General features: G+C 43.4%; 1 protein-coding gene across 1 annotated transcript in view; it reads right to left on the minus strand.

The window, feature by feature from the left end:
• WDFY4 (WDFY family member 4) overlaps window positions 1–18181 on the minus strand; it is a 248928-nt gene that overhangs the window by 86153 nt on the left and 144594 nt on the right. Inside the window, exons 40-44 of the mRNA XM_004607397.2 lie at window positions 16072–16278; window positions 14155–14206; window positions 10592–10758; window positions 3767–3915; window positions 580–700 (exon numbers count right to left, since the gene is read on the minus strand). Coding sequence (XP_004607454.2) covers window positions 580–700; window positions 3767–3915; window positions 10592–10758; window positions 14155–14206; window positions 16072–16278 — 696 coding nt within the window. The remainder of the gene's footprint in view (window positions 1–579; window positions 701–3766; window positions 3916–10591; window positions 10759–14154; window positions 14207–16071; window positions 16279–18181) is intronic.

An 18181-nucleotide genomic window follows, 5' to 3' on the forward strand; every position in this document is an offset into this window, starting at 1 on the left:
TGTAACAGGTGAGAACAGAGTTCTGCCTTTGAAAGGAATCAGTTCTGTTCCTCACTCCAGTCTGCCTGGTAGGCTTTGGGGGAGACTCTGGGAATTCTGATTAGAGCCATCAGGAGATCTCTCTATCTCTCGATTCCAGAAATGCAGAAGCTTGAGATAGGCCAGGAAGGGAGAAGAAGCCAACAGAGGAGATCCGCGGTCGGGACAGGACACAGCCTCCCTCGCTTGTCGGGGCACTGACACTACAGAAGTGGGCCTGGCCCGTCCTCCTAGATTTCCAAGCTAGCTTTGAGGCTGAAAGAAGGAAAATAAAGCCAAGAGGTGATATACTCAATAACACACAAGATAAACACTGAGGGACAAGAGGGACAACGTGTTAGGCTCAGGGGTAAAATGTAACAAGTCAGAGCTCTGCACCAGGACACAAAACCCACCATAAGCCTAGAGAATTCACAGGGGTGCCCCAAAAACCTGGGTACAAGTAGGAATGCCCACATACTTAGATGAAGCACCAGTGGGTGCCTAGACCACATTTCCATGAAGACTGACTTGCCCCTGGAGTCCTCCCTGAGGGAATACCTGTAGAAGGAACTGAGCCTGCCGGAGCTCCCTGAGGTCACTGTAGCTGTGTTGCTGGCAAAAGTAATGGTTGGAGGACCTGTCTTTGCTGCACATGTTGAAAATGAATGCATCGCTGATGCTGCGGAGGAAGCAGAACACACAGTAAGAGAGAGCCAGGTCACTGCTCACCACGGTATGGGCACCCACTGCCAGTGGCAAGTACTTTACCACAGTGCCACATCCCCAGCCCATGAAAGATTCCCTCTAAAGTAGCATTAGTCACAAGGCTGTGATTGTCTTTGCCAACACTACATTCTTCATGTTCTGTGCACTAACTCAGTCAGACCTCCAAATCCATGGGCAGGAAACTAAGTCAACCCTAAAATGTTTCTTTAAAAGACTGCCATCAAACTGCATTAGGCCTTATAAGAGGCTCTCTGATGTATCATAAAAATACCCCAAAGAACACTGTATATCCTCCAGCTGTGACAGATCTCTGTACTCTGGAACTTTCTTCAGAAACAAAGATCATTTATGAGAAGAATTCTGCATTTAGTGGCATCCCTTCCCAACAAAATGCGGTGTTTACTTGAGCTACTGCCACCAAGTGCCCCAAATAGAATGGTTAATAAAGTAGAAATTTTATTTGCCTTGCACACAGTTCACCCAGGTTCAATCCCTGTCACCCCCTATGTTCCTTCAATTCTGCCAAAAGTAACCCCTGAGCACTGAGCAAGGACTAAGCCCTTAGCACAGCCAGGTGTGTCCCCCAAAACAAACAAACAAACAAACAAAATTCTGATCTATTAGTACTAGTCTGCTTTCATAGAGGGGAAATCTGGACACCAGAAGGATGCCGATGTGAAGATTCACTGGGTGGGAGATGACATTCCCATGTCCTAAAAGAGTCTCTACAAGCCTATGAACACCAAAGCTTGCCGGGAAACAGCAAAAGTATGGTGGGGGGAAGACAAGCCCTACTCTAGAACACTTACAGGAAACATGGCCCTGCCCACACCTTGTCTTCAGATATGTAGCCTCCAGCACTGCTAGGCAATAATGTCTACTTTATCAACCATTCAATTTGGAGTACTTGGTTGCAGTAGCCAAAGTAAACACTCCACTTTGTTGGAAAGAGACGTCACTGAATGCAGAATGCATTCTCCTTATAATGATCATTGTTTCGAAAGAAAGTCCCAGAGTACAAAGACCTCCTGGAGGATTTACTGTGTTCTTGAGTTTTATTTGGGGTATTTTTATGATACATCAGAGAGCCTCTTTCAAGGCCTAATGCTCAACTAGATGCAGTTTGATGGCAGTCTTTTAGAGAAACATTTCAGGGTTGACTTAGCTTTTATTTTTAACCCACTTATTTATGTATCTTCCTTAGTCTCCATGGTCAAAATAAGACTGAATCCCCCATTGATCTGACATGATATAATAGCCCGCCTCTGAGAACTGTATCTCCATGAGTGCCAGCAGCTTCTTTGGGCAGTAGACAAGACCTTGGAGAAAAAGTGCTGTCTGGTTAACACATACTCCTTGGGGGTACAGTGACTAAAATTACCTATACGATTCCCAAAGGCATTCCAGGGCAGTCATTTTTTCTCACTACACTCTTACTTGCATTCTAAAGAAGTACATTTCCAGACATGGGAAGTTTCCCTTGTCATTACAAATCAAGTGAGTACACACACGAAGGACTGGGCTTCTATTAAAAGTGCAGATATAGTCAATTTGATCATGATTAGATGCACCTCATAAACACAATTTACCTAATCAATAAGATCTTATCTAACACTAACTCGATTTAAACCAGAGGTGGAGAGTGAAGCAATGGATTATGCAAGGCATTACACAGTCATGCCTTGCATATAGGTAGAGTAGAAAGCTTTCATCAGCTCTCAGAAAGGCAAGTCTGCAGACCCATTGTCCATATTGATCAGTATCAATAAAACATGAGCAATAAGATGGGATGAGTGTGCCAAGTATTAATTATGCTCCTCCTTCCTTAGAAAAGCACAGAAGACTTGCAGCAATCGGTGAATGTTGGGTATGAATAAAAGATGGAAATTAGCAGAGAAAAAAATGCCAAGTGTTTTAAAGCAAATCTAAATCAAAAGAGGGAAGGCTAACACCCATTCACCATGCTTCTTAAACTCTTGCTTCCTTACATTGGCTGAAAATGAGAGGACAACTGGGAGTTAAAACCTACTATTGCCAGGTAAAGCTGTCAATAGTGGTTCTCAAAATGTGGTCCTACTCTGGACCAAGTAGCATCAGCATGTGCATGAACTTTGTTAAAATCTCAGATGCTAACCCAAACCTACTCAGTTAAAAGCTGCAGAGGAGGTAGTTTCTGGAAAGCTGTTTTAAACAGACGCTAGGTCTACTTTGACCTATAAGTTTGCAAGACCCAGTGAAAAGGCCATCTTGTTATCACTTAAATCTTGACTAACTGGAAAAGTTAAGATTTATCTCTGGATAAAGAAATATTCATCCACGTTTTCAATGGCATTGCTGAAATTCTAGAAAAAAAAGTGCCAATTCAACAGCTTGATTTTAAACAGATTTTCTAAGCAAAGGAGAACTGTTTAGGTAGGGCTGATTAAGCTCAAATAGTCCAAATACACTTTGTCCTAAAGAAAAGTGTTAAAATTTTCTGCCAAAGATGGCTGATAATAGTTGGTGTGTGCTTCAAATTTCTTACCCATCCTTTGAGACCCAGATCTTTGCCTGCTTCCTGAAGAAGCCTTCTCTAGAAACACATCCTCTACCAACTATATACTCCTTAACATTCTCCCTTGACATAAATTTCAATACATGCTATTGGTGTGCTCCAAACTCCACAAGAACTAGTTTTATTGTCAATTGTACTTGTGTGCCTTGTTTGGCATAGTATAAAAAAATTCACAAGTGATAAATGAGTATGCTTTGGGGGACTAAGTTCACTTACCTAAGGAATTGAAAGTGAGAACGCTTGTTTTATGGTGCATTCCACAACAAGAGAGGCACTTGGGACAGCCACACTGTGATCCATTTCAGGTTTTAACTCTGAAGAACCACAGGAATGGATGCCTATGTCCTAGGGGTCCTTTGTTTTTTCATCTGACTCAGTTTTAGATGTGACTGGCAGGCATAGGAGTGGCTGATAAGGAAGGTTCTAGCTCATGGTGAAATCTATAGGAGAAGTTGGGGAACTCACTTGGACAGGCAGTGACGGGTGCAGTAGACATCACCCACAGGAGACAGTGTGAAGTTCTCGCAGATATAGAAGTGCTGTTGGCCAAAGAGCAGGACTGCTTCGAAGACCAGGTGACCCTTCACGATCACTAAGGAATACTTCTGTGTCACCTGGACAAATAGAGAGCATCAGAGGTATCTCATGAACATGCAAAGCAAGCCTGGAGGGCTATGACCAGTCACCACCAGCTGCATAGTATTGTACTGTGTATAAAAACACATCACTCTTTCATAATTCTTTTTTCTGTCATTGGACACTAAGTTGATTCCATATTTTAGTGCTTCAGTCTTGGACTTAGTTCTTCAGTGATTAGCTGTGTGTATATGTCTTTTGGAATGAATTTTTGATGTCCTGGGAATAGGTACCAAGTAGTAGAATTTCTGGGTTATATGGTAGCTCTATTTACTTTTCTGAGAAACCTCCATATTGTTTTCCATAGAGGTTAACTAGTCAAGATTCCAACAAGCAGGAGATAGGCTATTTCACCCTTAAAATTGGTGCATACTACTTCCTTGTGTCATGTACTACAAGTATTTGACCAATCCCCTGTTGATCCAAATAGTTTTTTAGTTGTTTTTGAAGAGATCAACAGTATTATGGTGACCATTTTTGTATGTATGTCACATTAAGACACACACAGATCTGAAGTCAATATCCTTGAAGTAAAATTGGAGGTCATGGATGGGGATTTTCTTTAGTTATACTAGTTCAAGCTATTGTCAGGTTGCTTTGCTGCAAGGTGCTCCAATTTATATTTCCACAGGGTTGTTAGGGTGATGCCAGTCTGCTTAAACCTTTCCCCTTCTTCCATCCTCAAGTTCACCTAGTAATACATGGCTGCAACTCTAAAATTAATCCTTCCCTATAAATCCCCATCCTCACCCAACATCTCTGTGCCAACAGTAAGGGGTGGAAACACATTTCTATGATCTCCTGGTGCTTTTCTTTAGGGGAGAATTAAGCATAAAGAATAAACCAAGCTACAAGAAAAATGTCTGGTGAGAGCTGGGTTAATAGCTTAAAAATTGATTCTTCTAGAAAAGAATGGCATTTTAAAAACTGGAAAATGAACCCAAGTGAACTATTACCTGCTCTTCCATTTAAATTAGCCCTGAGAGGGCTCCATCCCCAAGTTTACTCATGATTAAGAAATCCCTCATGCCGTGAGTCTATCGATCACTTTAAAAAGAGTGGAACTTCTGCTTCATAAGTAGAATTTTTTTAAGCTTGGCTGGATGATATATTATCATTCCAGATAGGAGAATAACTATGTATATACCCATATCCGGTTGCTAGGTATAAGGAGAAGCTGGTTGTGTAGAAATCCCAAACTGCCCATGCTGAAGTTCCCAAAGCAACAGTGTGCTGGAACATTCTACAGAAGCTCCCGCCAATACATACTCCCAGTGTCAGCCCCAAAGTGCACACCTACAAAAGGGCAGTTCAGCTGGTAGCCTGCCATTCTTCCCTGTTATTCGTTGGCAATTCTGTTCAGTGCCTAAGGTACTCATTGGAAAAATAGAGGCAGCTAGTTCAGAACAAATGTGCCCAGTCTCTCATATGTGTGCTTACAATCGCTACAAAAGTTGGTGTGCGCTGCTCATACCTGTCACGTATGCCTTTCTACATATCTGGTCCCTGAGATCTAATTCCCCGTACATTGGTAGGCTGGCATGTGAAAACAAAATACTTTCTATTTTTTTCTTTTTTTGCCTTTTGGGTAACACCAGGCGATTCTCAGGGGTTACTCCTGGCTTTGCACTCAGGAATTACTCCTTGCAGTGCTCAGGGACCATATGGGATGCTGGGAATCGAACCCAGGTGGGCTTCGTGCAACACAAATGCCCTACCCGCTGTACTGTCACTCCAGCCCCTCTATTTATTTTTTAAGGCACTGATGGCTGAGGAAAAGTTAAGTATCAAAACAGGAAAACTACATAAATGACCCTACACTGGCCCCCTATGAAGCTTGGCTGATAATCTAGATCTTCCTTGACCATTTTCAGATGGAGCATTCTGTCCAACTACTAATCAAAGAAATGTATGTGAAAGCTACAAGGAGCTGTTGTGTTTTACATACTAATTTAGCAAACACAGGAAGAAATGTAACCTGTGGATCTTTTGATGGCATCTTATTTCTCAGGCAGAGACAAGGAGCAGGGATGCCCCCTGCCTGCATGCCTGTGCCACTTGCACAAGTCTGCAAAAAAACAAAAACTAGTTGGGAAAGGCTGGAAACTGCATGAATGGGATGTAAAATTCATTACAAGTCCCTAAGACTGTCAAAAACAGTATTTAGCTTGAGCTGCATCAATTTAGGACTGGCTCTTTGGAAACTAGAGAACATTTCTAGCCAGGGAGGCTCTAAATCATAGAAATAGAGGCTCTAGACCCCATCATCTCTAAATAACATAAAATGTAGACCTTGAACATATATTCTAGAAGATTCTAAATATGAGAAAACCTAGGTAGCTATTATAGGAGATGTTTCCAGGCTACAGGCCTGGGTTTCGAGTCAGCAGGTGCATAGTGGTCTTGGAATCTGCGTTAGAATACATAATCCAGAGGAATCTGCAGGCGATCTGAGGACTAAAACTCATGGACACCAGTGAGGCTATAAAAGACAAGGCCTCATCACCTGTCAGCATGTTGCCCTGTCACTCCCCCATTTATTGTTCATAACTTCCTCGAATCGGTGTGCATTGGAGTCTAGCGCATGCCCCATGCCCTGCTAGGCACAGAGGGAGTTCAAGCACGCCTTCATGGTCTAACCAACGGGTGAAGGAAAACATTCAACTCTTCCAGCACATTATGGAGGTGTGGGGGGAGAAGTGTCTGAGCCAAATGGGGAGGGGTGACATCAGAGACGGTGACCCCAATGCTAGATTTAGAATTAAGAAGATAAGGGTAGGAGTATTCCAGGGCACAAAATCTTGCAGCAGCTGGACATGCTTGGAAATTATAAGAAGATAATTAGAGAAAAAAAAGTTATGTGCGTGTGTTTGATTATATGAAGCTGTGACTGTATATATGAACATATGAGAATATATGAAGATAGAAGGGTGTGAGTGTGTGTGTGTGAGAGAATGTGTGTGTGTGTGTGATCATGTGGGGTTTGAGTGTGTGACTATATGTGAGTGTGTCTGTGTGTCTCTGTGAGTGTGCATGATCGTGTGGAGGGTGTGAGTGTGTTCAAGCTTCTCCCTCCCTATCGGGTCAAGAGGGAATCAGTTCAAGAGGGGCCCTGTGTATCGTGAGAGCCACGGAAGGGCTCTTTGAAAACAAAATCAGATCAATATGGCCTGTATTTTGGTCATCCTGGTGAATCGCCCTGATGGGCGGTTACTACGGGGATAAAGGTTAACACATTTCTCCGACGGCTCCAGACAACCTCAGCTAAAAGTACTCAGAAGAGCTTGATGCTGCTCTCTGCTGCCCAGAGCAAAAATAACTTCCTTTGCCTAAAGCTGATAGCTTTCCACCAAAGGCAAACTTGGATTTTATATTCAATGTATCTTTAAAAAAGAAAATAAGGTTTCATTGTTCCTGTTATTAGGGAGAACAACAGCAAAAACTCACTGGAGCTCTGACTCTGGACACAGTCTTCCAACCTTTTTTTTTTTTTTTTAACTCAGTACCTCACTTCTGAGACCAACAGTGTGGGGGAAACTTGAGAGGTGGTCCCCAACCATGCAGTGACTGGCAAGGGTCCACAATTAACATGCATTAAATAAACCACTCCTCACCTCCCATGGAGCTGTCTGCAGGAAATGTGTTTGCAGTTCTGGGAATCATTAATCAATGACGCAAAGGCGGCACCGAATAATTACTGTTCCAGGTATTGCTGGAGGCGATCAGAGCTTCAGTGTTCACACTGAAGAAGGTGAATTGCCATTCATGGTTGCAGCCCTAAGCTTGCCTGCATTCCTCTCCGAGCAGGCCACCTGAAGCCTGGAAGTTTGGGATGCCAGAGGATCTGCCGTGTTTTACCCAGTGAGGGCATGGAAGCAGAACCTCCTGAATGGCAGGAGTAGATGGGTTAGGGTGAGTCGGGCAGGCTCTGCCAGAATTGCCCATCCAGCTTTCAAGAAGGCCACATGGATGCAGCTTCTGAGATTTCAGAGCTTAGAAAAACCGCCACCCCTACCCCTTGCCCCCCTCCCCTGCATACCCAGCTGTGGGTCAGCTCTCACTTAGAAATGGAGAAAAGTACATGGCCACAAAGGTCCCATGGAAATATCTAGATTAGGGTGGCTATCAGTGTACCACCACTGCATGTCACAAACCCCTCATGCTGCAAACACACAGGCTGATGATGTGGCTCAAGCAGTAGATCATATGAGGCTATGGGTGTGAGGTCGCCAGTATCACATAAGCACTGAGCCCCCCCACCCCTGAGATGGGACCCTGACAGCAATTGACAAATGTTTCAGGGCAGAAAATAGTACAATTTTTCAACTGTACTTGGGTTCAATTCCTGGAATGGCATGGTCCCCTGAGCATCGCCAGGTATGGGCTTGGAGGCCCCCAGCATCTCTGTTTGGCCTGGATATCCACAGTAAAGGGGGACCCAAGCTGAAGCCTTTCCCCAGGCTCTTGCACTGAACTGACTACCCAGATGCCGAGAATCACCAGTGGGGCCCCCTACATCCTGAGAACAGCTTGGAACGCCCCCTCAAAATGTCCTGACACAGGTAGAAAGTGCCAACCTGGAAAACATGGATGCAATCACCCTCATCCTGCCAGCCCTCGGCCCCCTCCACCCTATACACCTGATGTGTGCAAACCTTTAGTCTCTTTGCTTGAATATGTTCATGGTTGAAGGGTTAGCATGACAACTCTTCCCTCCCAAATTCTAATTCCCGTTGTGGACAGTAAGCGTAGAAGACAAGGACTAAGTTATTGGGGCGGGGGTGGAAGGCTGAGGGGGGTGTTCCGGCTGAAGGTGGGTTCACCCTTGCTGTTCCCCAGACAGTGAGGCCAGATGTGGTAAGGGGCTAGGTGCCTGCCCTCCTGGACCAGCATTAGCCAAAAGGTTTGCAAAGGGAGTGCGGGGACCTGCAGGCAGCAGCTGCTCCAGGCCCAGTGTGGGAAAGAGAGAGCAGGGGGAGACTGATAAAAATTTGTCCAACACAGTGAGTTTGGAGCTAGTAGGACGCAAAAGACATGAACCTGGAATAAAACTGATATGAGGTCAAGTGCCTGCAACACTCCAGCCCGTAGCCCCTCAGATTTTGTTTTGCTTATTGTCATTGTTCATTAAAATAATGAAGCCTCCCTTATAGAGCCATGGTGAGACTGGGTGAGACTTGTCTGAAGAACACGCATAATGAGGGCTCCGGATACTCAACCATTACTACCTCTGCCAATAATAGCAATAAGACTGATCTTTTACAAACTCAGAATGAGACTCTGGATCCAGCCCGAAGACTGGCCAGGGCTGAACTGCATTGATTGTGGCCATCGGCCTCCTAAGTGGGTGAACAAGAGCATTCTTCCCTGCTCAGCCACATCCTCACCTGCTCCTAGAGGCACACACCCCCTGAGTCGGGTTCCCCCCAGACTGTGCCACCCCATCTACCAGGTTCCAGATTCCAGGGCTCTCCAGAGCAGAGTTAAGTCCTGACCGAACTGAGCTGTGGTCACCTGACAGCTGTGCATCGGGTTCACAATGTGTTTCTGGAGCACAAAACTCTTCGGCAGGAAGGGGAAAGACACGCATGGCTCCAAGCCCCAGCCTGGGTAGAAATCACCGGCTGACTCGGACACGGGCACAAAGCTGTGCGTGAGGGGAGACAGCAGTGAGGACAGAGCTTGATGAGGGTGGGGGGCAGATCATGGAGACATCTTAACCAGAAGGAGAATGAGGAAACGAGGAATGGAAGGGACCTGGGGCTTGGGGTGTGAGGAGCAGGAGGAGGGAAGGTCCCAGGGGCAGCTCCGCGTCAGAACACTGCTACGTGTAGCATCTCCAACCCCTCCAAAATGACTGAGAGAGACCCAGGGAGACCCAGGGCTGGACAACACACTTTGTGAGACCAAGGCGGGATTTGAACATGGGATGTTTTGCCCTAAGACATGTGCTTCACTAACTTGCCTAGTCCTGGGTAAGAAGGGCCCTTCTCTAGGTCCCACACTTTAGGGACTGTGCCCTGACCATTCTCCAGTCAGACAGGGGACACACACACCCACATCTCAACTCTCCTGGCTCAGACAACGAACTTCCCTTCCAACTGCCCCCAGTCTGTCCTTGGGCAGGGCACACTTCACAGTGCCAGAAGGTGCTCACCCAAGTCCTGAGCAGTGCCAGGGGGAAGCTGGCTTCAGAGAGAGGGGTGTGGGCACAGTCGAATCCAGAACTTAGGCATCCATGCACTTTAATCCATGCTTCATGGAGGGGCAGAAGGCACCATCGGGGTAGCCCTCTAGTCCAGCTTCAGACAGGAGCCAAAATCATACAGGACAGAAGATTTCCCAATTTGAAACTGATACCATCACTCCCCCCAGGTGTAGAGTTAAATGAGAGCTGATTTCACTCAACAATTTATGCTTGATGTAGATCTTTTAAATACATTGATGCTAGATGGGGTGGACCACGGGCCTCTAATTACTTTCATTGCTGTGGACCTACAAATTCAGGAACACACCCATTTTTTCCCGCTCATTCATTTTTGTCCTTTTTCTAGTGACTAGAGAGAAGCACTTCCCCTGTGAGAGAAGTAGTCCTCAATGCTTTCCTGTCTGATCTATCAACTTCAAGGAATTCTGGTGACGGGCTGATATTACCTTTTCATTATCAGGAAACTCTTGTAAGATAACTTGTCTTTCCCGACACAGTTCCAAGTAATCTTCGGAATGCAGACTTTCATGCAAGGCAGGGAAGAAGGTCAACTGGGTGCAGTCCACGGCCACCTCGTCAACCTCACCTCCAGCTCTCTCTGCGCTCAGCTCATCTGCAGCAGTGGGAAGAGAAACGGTTTGGCATGAGCCACCTGGCACCAGGAATGTCAGAGGAACTGAGAGGTTTCAGGGGAGATGTGAGTGTGCGGATCTTGGGGGGCACTGATGTTTCTGATGTAGCTGTTCTCTAAGCCCATACTACCAGTGACATTCCCTGAGGGGAGTCACTTTGGAAGGTGAGCTATGCTGCAGCCACGCTGAAGGAGACCACAGGGCCATGTTTCAGATTTTATTCTCACTAACCAATAAAGCATCTGCCAAGAAAGAGGGTTGGGGGTGGAGGGTCTGTGCTTTCTGAACTCTCTTAAAACAGTGAATTTTTTCCTAATTATAGAAGTATAATCTCCCTTATGAGAAAAACTTGAAAAATGCATGGTATACTGAAGAAAAATAAAAGAACAAATATCATCTTTGTCCCAGAGATAGTGTTAGTAATAAAGCTTCCACTTAGTAAGCACTCTCTCTTTGTGAGCTAAGAGTTTTGTGTGTGTGTCTTTGGGCCCCACCCTAAGTGGGGCTCAGGAGGACTTATTCCTGACTCTGTTCTCAGGGATCACTCCTGATGGGGTTAGAGGACCATACAGGGTGCCAGGGATTGAATCTGAGTTGACCATGTGCAAGGTAAATACCATACTTGCTGCACTATATTTCCAGCGTGTAAGATATTTTTGATGAGAAAAGTAATTGCAAGTGTTTGGTTTTTTTTTTTATATCTAGTCCTACCTACATGATCAATTTCATCCCATACTCATGTCAAGAATAGGGCCATGGACCACATTCACAGTAGCTCAACACTTCATAAGACACACCCTACCCATACTCCAAGAGTACTTGCATCACATTTGATGGGACTCAAAGTAGGAGGCAACCAACCTTAGAGAGAAAGATTATATTATTTCAGTTCTACTTTGGGGCAAGGATTGGGGTTTATGATGGAAATGCCCGAAATATGGTGGGAAGATGTAATGGTGGTGGAATTGGTGTTTGAATATTAAATGTAATCAAATATTGTGAACTACTTTATAAAACAAAAAAATATTTTTAAAAGAATAGGGCCATGGAAAAGGTGAGTTTCTTTGCTTTAGGTTCCATTGCTTTAGGTCTGTAACTAGAGGCAGAATGTAAGCATAGTCTCTCTGAGTCCAGAGACTGATTTTTCTATTTCTAACATCCCAACTGTTCACCATTTGCTCTATTTACTCCTAATATACCTTTTTTTGTGCATGTTGATGTAGATGCACACACATGCAAACACCATTTTTGGACATGAGAGGAACTATAGTGTATTAAGCTTTTTTCTATTTTTTTCACTGAAGATTCCATCAAGAGCAAGTTCTCATTTCATTAAAACTTTGAAAACAACTAAAAGAACTGTGCCATATTCTGTTATATGGCTTTTTTATATCACCCACCTGCTTCCTAGCTGTAGAGCTATAGATGGTTTCTATTTCTACACTGCCATGAATTCCCTGTGCTGCAATTCTGTGTATATAGATCCAGACATATTTCTGAAGGATGCACCCTGAGACATGGACATTTGGGACCCAGATAATCACACACCTCATAGATTTCTGGATCTTGCCCCTCCATCCTGTTCTGGGTGTCCACTTGCCCCAGAGTAGCCATCTTGCATGTAACTAGGAAGTCAAGGGACTTCTGACCATTCTCCTTGTATTCCTCTTTGACCCTTTGACCACTTCCTCATCTGGAAGACTCACATCTGATGCAAGGAAAGCGTCTGCTGCTTACAGCAACAGTCATCCTGGACTTTCCCCCTTGCTGGGAAATGCAGTGTGGAAGCAGGACTTTAGTCATTTCTAGTTGTATTTCCTGCTGAGGGGTGGGACATACTGGAAACCCCAGGAGACACCTGGGGGCTCTGCATATTGAGGAAAAGTGGAGCAGCAGCTCGTAGCCATGGCCATTCATAAATTCTGTAGGTACTTTCTACCACTGTTATGGAAAATCAGGTCAAGCACCGTTTCCATATTAAAGGTGTAGACCTCAGAGTAGAAGAAGAGAAGCAAACAGTGCTTTGTGGGACCCATAGACTTGTTAGTGAGTTCTTTGGAATATCCAGTACTAAGGCAGTAAATGAGGCAGGTTTTATTTGTTCTAAGGAGCCGTTACCTGCCCGTAGCTGAGGTTGCAGTTTAAGAGACAACGAAACTCAATGAAGAGGTCTGATACAAAAAACAATGTTTGGTAGAAATGTACTAAATTTGAATTTGGGGGGGGGGGGCAGTATCAGACTGCCTAGATGGTTTTATGCTAAAATCGCAACTGGATTTTCAGCAAACAAAGTCAACAAAATATCTTCATGAAAACAAAAAATTAAGAATACAAGAGAAAGAATAAATCATTAAAGATGATTCAATGTACTGGGCTTTTTATTTAGTTTGGGAAATGATAATTGCATTATTATATCTGTTGTACTATTAATGTTTAGTATAAAAAGTCTTAAATATTTATTCTGCCCAATTTTGTTCTAGAACATCTTCTTATTTTCCCCTGATATGTTTTTGGTCACTGGCTGATGATGTATTTGTATTGTTTGGAAGATACTATTAAGGTTCCCCTGATAAGACAAGTTGATGGGATAGTTTCCTAGGGAAAAAAAAGTCTCACTATTTCAATTTAATATAAAATTCTTCCCCAATGGAGTGGCCCTTCTGACAAGCCCAGCAGTGAAAAGAATCTGAGCTCTACATAACCTAGCATTTCTTTTTGTGAAATATTAATTTCATATTTCATACCTTTAAGAGGGGCCAAGCTGATAGCACAGCGAGTAAGGTGTTTGCTTGGTCACTGAGCCCTCTCAGAAAGCCCAGCAAGCTATGGAGAGTATCCCGCCCTCACAACAAAGCCTGGCAAGCTTCCTGTGGCATATTCGATATACCAAAAACAGTAACAACTCTCACAATGGAGACATTACTGGTGCCTGCTCGAGCAAATCGATAAGCAATGGGATGACAATGATACAGTGATACCATGGAAAACAAATTATCAAATGCTTTCTTTTCAGCAGGTCCGACTTTAGGGGAGAGAAACTTCAAATAATAATAGTGAGGGGTTTTTTTGTTGAAATATTGAATGTAATCAAAGTAAAGTGAAAGTAAAGTGAAATTTATCAGTTACACAGGTGGGGTGGGGGGCTGGGGATGTGGGGGTGGGGGTTAGGCATACTGTGATTCTTGGTGGTAGAATATGTGCACTAGTGAAGGGATGGGTGTTCGAGCATTGTATAACTGGGACTTAAATCTGAAAGCTTTGTAACTTTCCACATGGTGATTCAATAAAAGAATAAATTAAAAAAAGAAGATATTAAATGAAACCTATAATTTATTTCAATTATTAAATAAAGTAGATAAAATTGATCAGCTGGGTACCTTGATTTTCCACATCTGTTTGAGAAATATTCCTATTTCTTTCTTGGTTCTTCTGAAATAAAACAGAAAAAATTAATTAAAATCTGAATATTACCTGTATGCTCTGTACGCCCATTCCAAGATTTATGAAAACACACATACATACACCCACGTGATCCCTTAAAATTGCTCATATACTCAGACTCAGAAGCAAGGGGAGAAAAATGCTAAGTCCTAAAGGACCACAATAAAATGCATGTATTAATGTTCCTGAGTCAAAGGGGAAAAAACCCACAATCTTCCATTAAGTAGGACTTACAGTAATTACCAAAGAAGATGCCAAAATGGGATTAGACAGCATCCTGTGTGTCTGTGGTACAGACCAGTCCAGAGCAGAGAGCAGGGAGTGTGGTCTGAGATGGGCCAGAGCCAGGTTTCTCTGCCAATCTTTGGCTTGTCCCAGCACAGGGGGCATGCTGGTTCTCCGACCTCCACTTCCTAATAAGAATCACTGTCACTGTCATCCCGTTGCTCATCGATTTGCTCGAGCGGGCACCAGTAATGTCTCCATTGTGAGACTTGTTGTTACTGTTTTTGGCATATCAAATACGCCATGGGGAGCTTGCCAGGCTCTGCCATGTGGGGGAGATCTGCTCGGTAGCTTGCTGGGCTCTCAGAGATGGGCAGAAGAATTGAACCCGGGTTGTCCTCAATAGAAATATTGAGGGAAATTTACTTTCCACCACCCAACATTTACTAACAATACATTAAAAATCCAAATGCCCACCAAATAACTGCAATAGTTTTCTAAAAGAACTAGTATGGATAAAAGATTCTGATTTGACCAATTAGAGAATAAACTCAACAAGGTAACCCCAAGTGGGTAGGGAAGGAAATATCTAGTGTTTTGGTGTTTGGAAGGCTACCATTTAAAAATATCTTTGATCGGGAATTTAAAATAAATTCACAGGCCTTTCTATATATACATCACCAAATGAATTCAACTGGTTCCCTGTTCTATAAAAGGCAAAAATGTGAGTTTGATGACACTGAGTTTAAACTTCATTAGAGCAAATTCCTAGGGACTGCCCAGATTTTGTTGCTTGGGAATCCACATAGCTTTAATGTTATTTGAACTAAGTGGGTCACTGACTACAACTTTCAGAAATAGCTGAGTTCCATATACTTTCATGCTAAAGGAATGTTTAAAAATTTGCTTGTACAATAATACAAAAATGTATATAATTTTTGCATAATAATTTAAAAATGTTAAAGGATTTGCCTGTTCCGTAATACCTACGGCAATGCTGTTGTGAGTATTCAATGACAAAAAAACCTTAAGCACACACACAGGAGACTCTTCCCAAACACTGCTGCCCAGATTATTCCACTGGACTCTTTAGACATCCGGGTAGTAGTAGGTCAGTGCTATAGATATAGCCCACGCAGTTTCCACTCACCCTTTTATTAGTTCATTCAGGGTATAGTTGTAGCATCCCTTCTCTATAACCGATACATTTAATGATTTTTCTCTTCTCTTAAACAGCATCAAGAAGAATTTGCAGGGTCAGAGAGATAGTACAGTATTTAAGGGATGTGCCTTGTCTGCATGCAGTCAACCGCAATTTAATCCCCAGTACTACATGGTCCTCCAAGCATTCTTGGGAGTGAATCCAGAGCACAGACCCAGGAGGAGCCCCTAAGCACCACTCAGTGTGGATAAGCCTTCCCCTCACACCTCACAAAGAATAACAATATAGAGCCCCTCGCCACACCATTCAGTTGTGTACTCTCCCTCCTACATGCCCATGCTAAGGCACTCCAAAAGAACACCTGGCAGTGTTCTAGCAAGCACGGCCCAGGGTCAGCAAACTAAGGTGACATTGTGCCACATCTTCCATGCAGAAGCAGAAGTGTGGTGCTGTATCTCATGCTTACCTTGAGCCTTCCTCCACCTAGAGCATCATATGAAAACAAGCGTCTAATGCGCTTTCTCATGCGAGCAGGTCCTTCTCGCCAATCCAGTTCCCACTGGGAACAGGGTGTGGCTTCTGCCTTCTGGCCCCACAAGCCCAGTTCCCCAAAAAGCTGCTCCTGAATCTTGTCCCAGTCATTGGCTGCCTTGATTTCTCCACATTTCCGCCTCTGGGAAGAAAACATATATGCTGTGTTACCCCTAGACATATTTTCAAAGGGATCTGAATAAATCTCCTGGAGTGACTAGACCAAGCTTTCACATTTCCTACCCAGCTCAATAATTATTTGAGAAGAAAACCCCCTGAAAAGGCCAGGAGAAGAAATCCTCTCTTGATTTGAAAACATTTGATCTGAGGGCTGAGAGATCGTACAGCAGATAAGCGTTTATTGTATATGCAACAGACCCGAGTTCAATTCCCTGCATCCCAGAGTCCACCAAGAATTATCCCTGAGCCCACCAGGAGTGATTCCTGAGCGCAGAGCCAGGAGTAAGCCCTGAGCACCTCTGGTTGTGCTCCCAAAACAAAACAAATCAAAAAAGCCCAAACATTTGATCCAGGTTTTGGGAAGAGAAAGCAATCATCCATTTCCCCTTCAGAGCCAAAGGACTGCAGGTTCTGGGCAAAGAAACAAGGGCCTGAAGGTCCTGACACTGTTCATCAGAGTGGACTGAACAGTTCTCTAACATGATAGACCCAGAGGAAAAGCTGTCAGTGCAGTTTTTTCTCATCTAAAAGGACAGGGAATTTTACCACACCCCCTCCCATCAAAATGATGTGGCAGATGCTGATTCCAGTTGTCAGGACCTAAGGCATAGATTAACAGACCTGCCCCAAATGGGATAACTGTAAATCTGTCTTTGCACTTCAGATCCTCTGACTGTCAAGTGAGATGTTTATCCTAGTTGATGTCTAAAGAACAGCCTTTCAAATGATAGTGTCAACTGATTCTAGAATGTCCCAGGAATCTAGAATGTTTATTGAAGTTCTAACCTTTGATCTTAATGAAATTAATCATACCAAATATCAATGAAATGTCTTATAACTTGCATTTATGGAATGCTACAACATCTGCTTCAGTATTATACAAATCTTTCAAAATACATTGGCACTCCTCGACTGCTTTTATATGCTTTTATACACTGTGAGGTTCTCTCCAGCATCTGCCAAGGAGACATTTCAATTGGGACAACAGAACCAACTCTGTCTGCAGAGTGAATTTTTGTAATTATTCAAATATTCAATGACATTTTCCCTGAATTTTAATCTTAGTCTTTCAGGAAACAGAAAGGCGTACTTGTTAACAGCAAAAAGCTCTGATCTTGGGGCTGGAGTGATGGTACAGTGGGTAGGGCGTTTGCCTTGCATGCGGCTGACCTGGGTTCAATTCCCAGCATCCTCTATGGCCCCCTGAGCACCGCCAGGAGTAATTTCTAAGTGCAAAGCCAGGAGTAAGCCCTGTGCATTGCCAGGTGTGACCCCAAAGGCAAAGAAAAAAAAATGTTCTGATCTTAAAAAGTTAAGTTAAGGAGAAAGTAAACTCATTACCATGGTATAGTTTGAAACTCTCATCTGCTGTATCTCATTTCTTCTACCCAGAGGAAGTAATTTCTATTATCTTCCCAAAGAGATCAAGTCTTGAGAGAAATGACTTCTCCCTGGATGACCAAATGACGAAGCTGAGATCTCAGCCTGTTTTGTCTGATCCCAAAGGTTTGCTTTATTGTGCATGCTAGCTTTCTTTCCTAAGAACCAGCTTTCATTTTAATAGTGCATGATTTATCCCAGTATTACTTCAAAGACTAGAAGACTTTGATCTAAAACTTGCCAATCAGTGCCATTTTGAATGGACCATCATTTACCAAACTTGGACAATGCCTTGGAAATAAACAGAAGGTAGAATGCCTACCAAATGGGCTTTGGCATGGAAGGAACCTAGATTTTCATTATGTTTCTGCCAGTCATTAGAAATTTAATCTTGAAAAAACTTCAGTTGCCTCATAAGTCAAATTTCATTAACAATAATGTCATAAAACCATGGGTTTGTTATACTTCAAAAAACTCATGGGTTT

This window comes from Sorex araneus, chromosome 11 (genome assembly GCF_027595985.1).
Source record: "Sorex araneus isolate mSorAra2 chromosome 11, mSorAra2.pri, whole genome shotgun sequence".
In the NCBI taxonomy this organism is placed as follows: domain Eukaryota; kingdom Metazoa; phylum Chordata; class Mammalia; order Eulipotyphla; family Soricidae; genus Sorex; species Sorex araneus.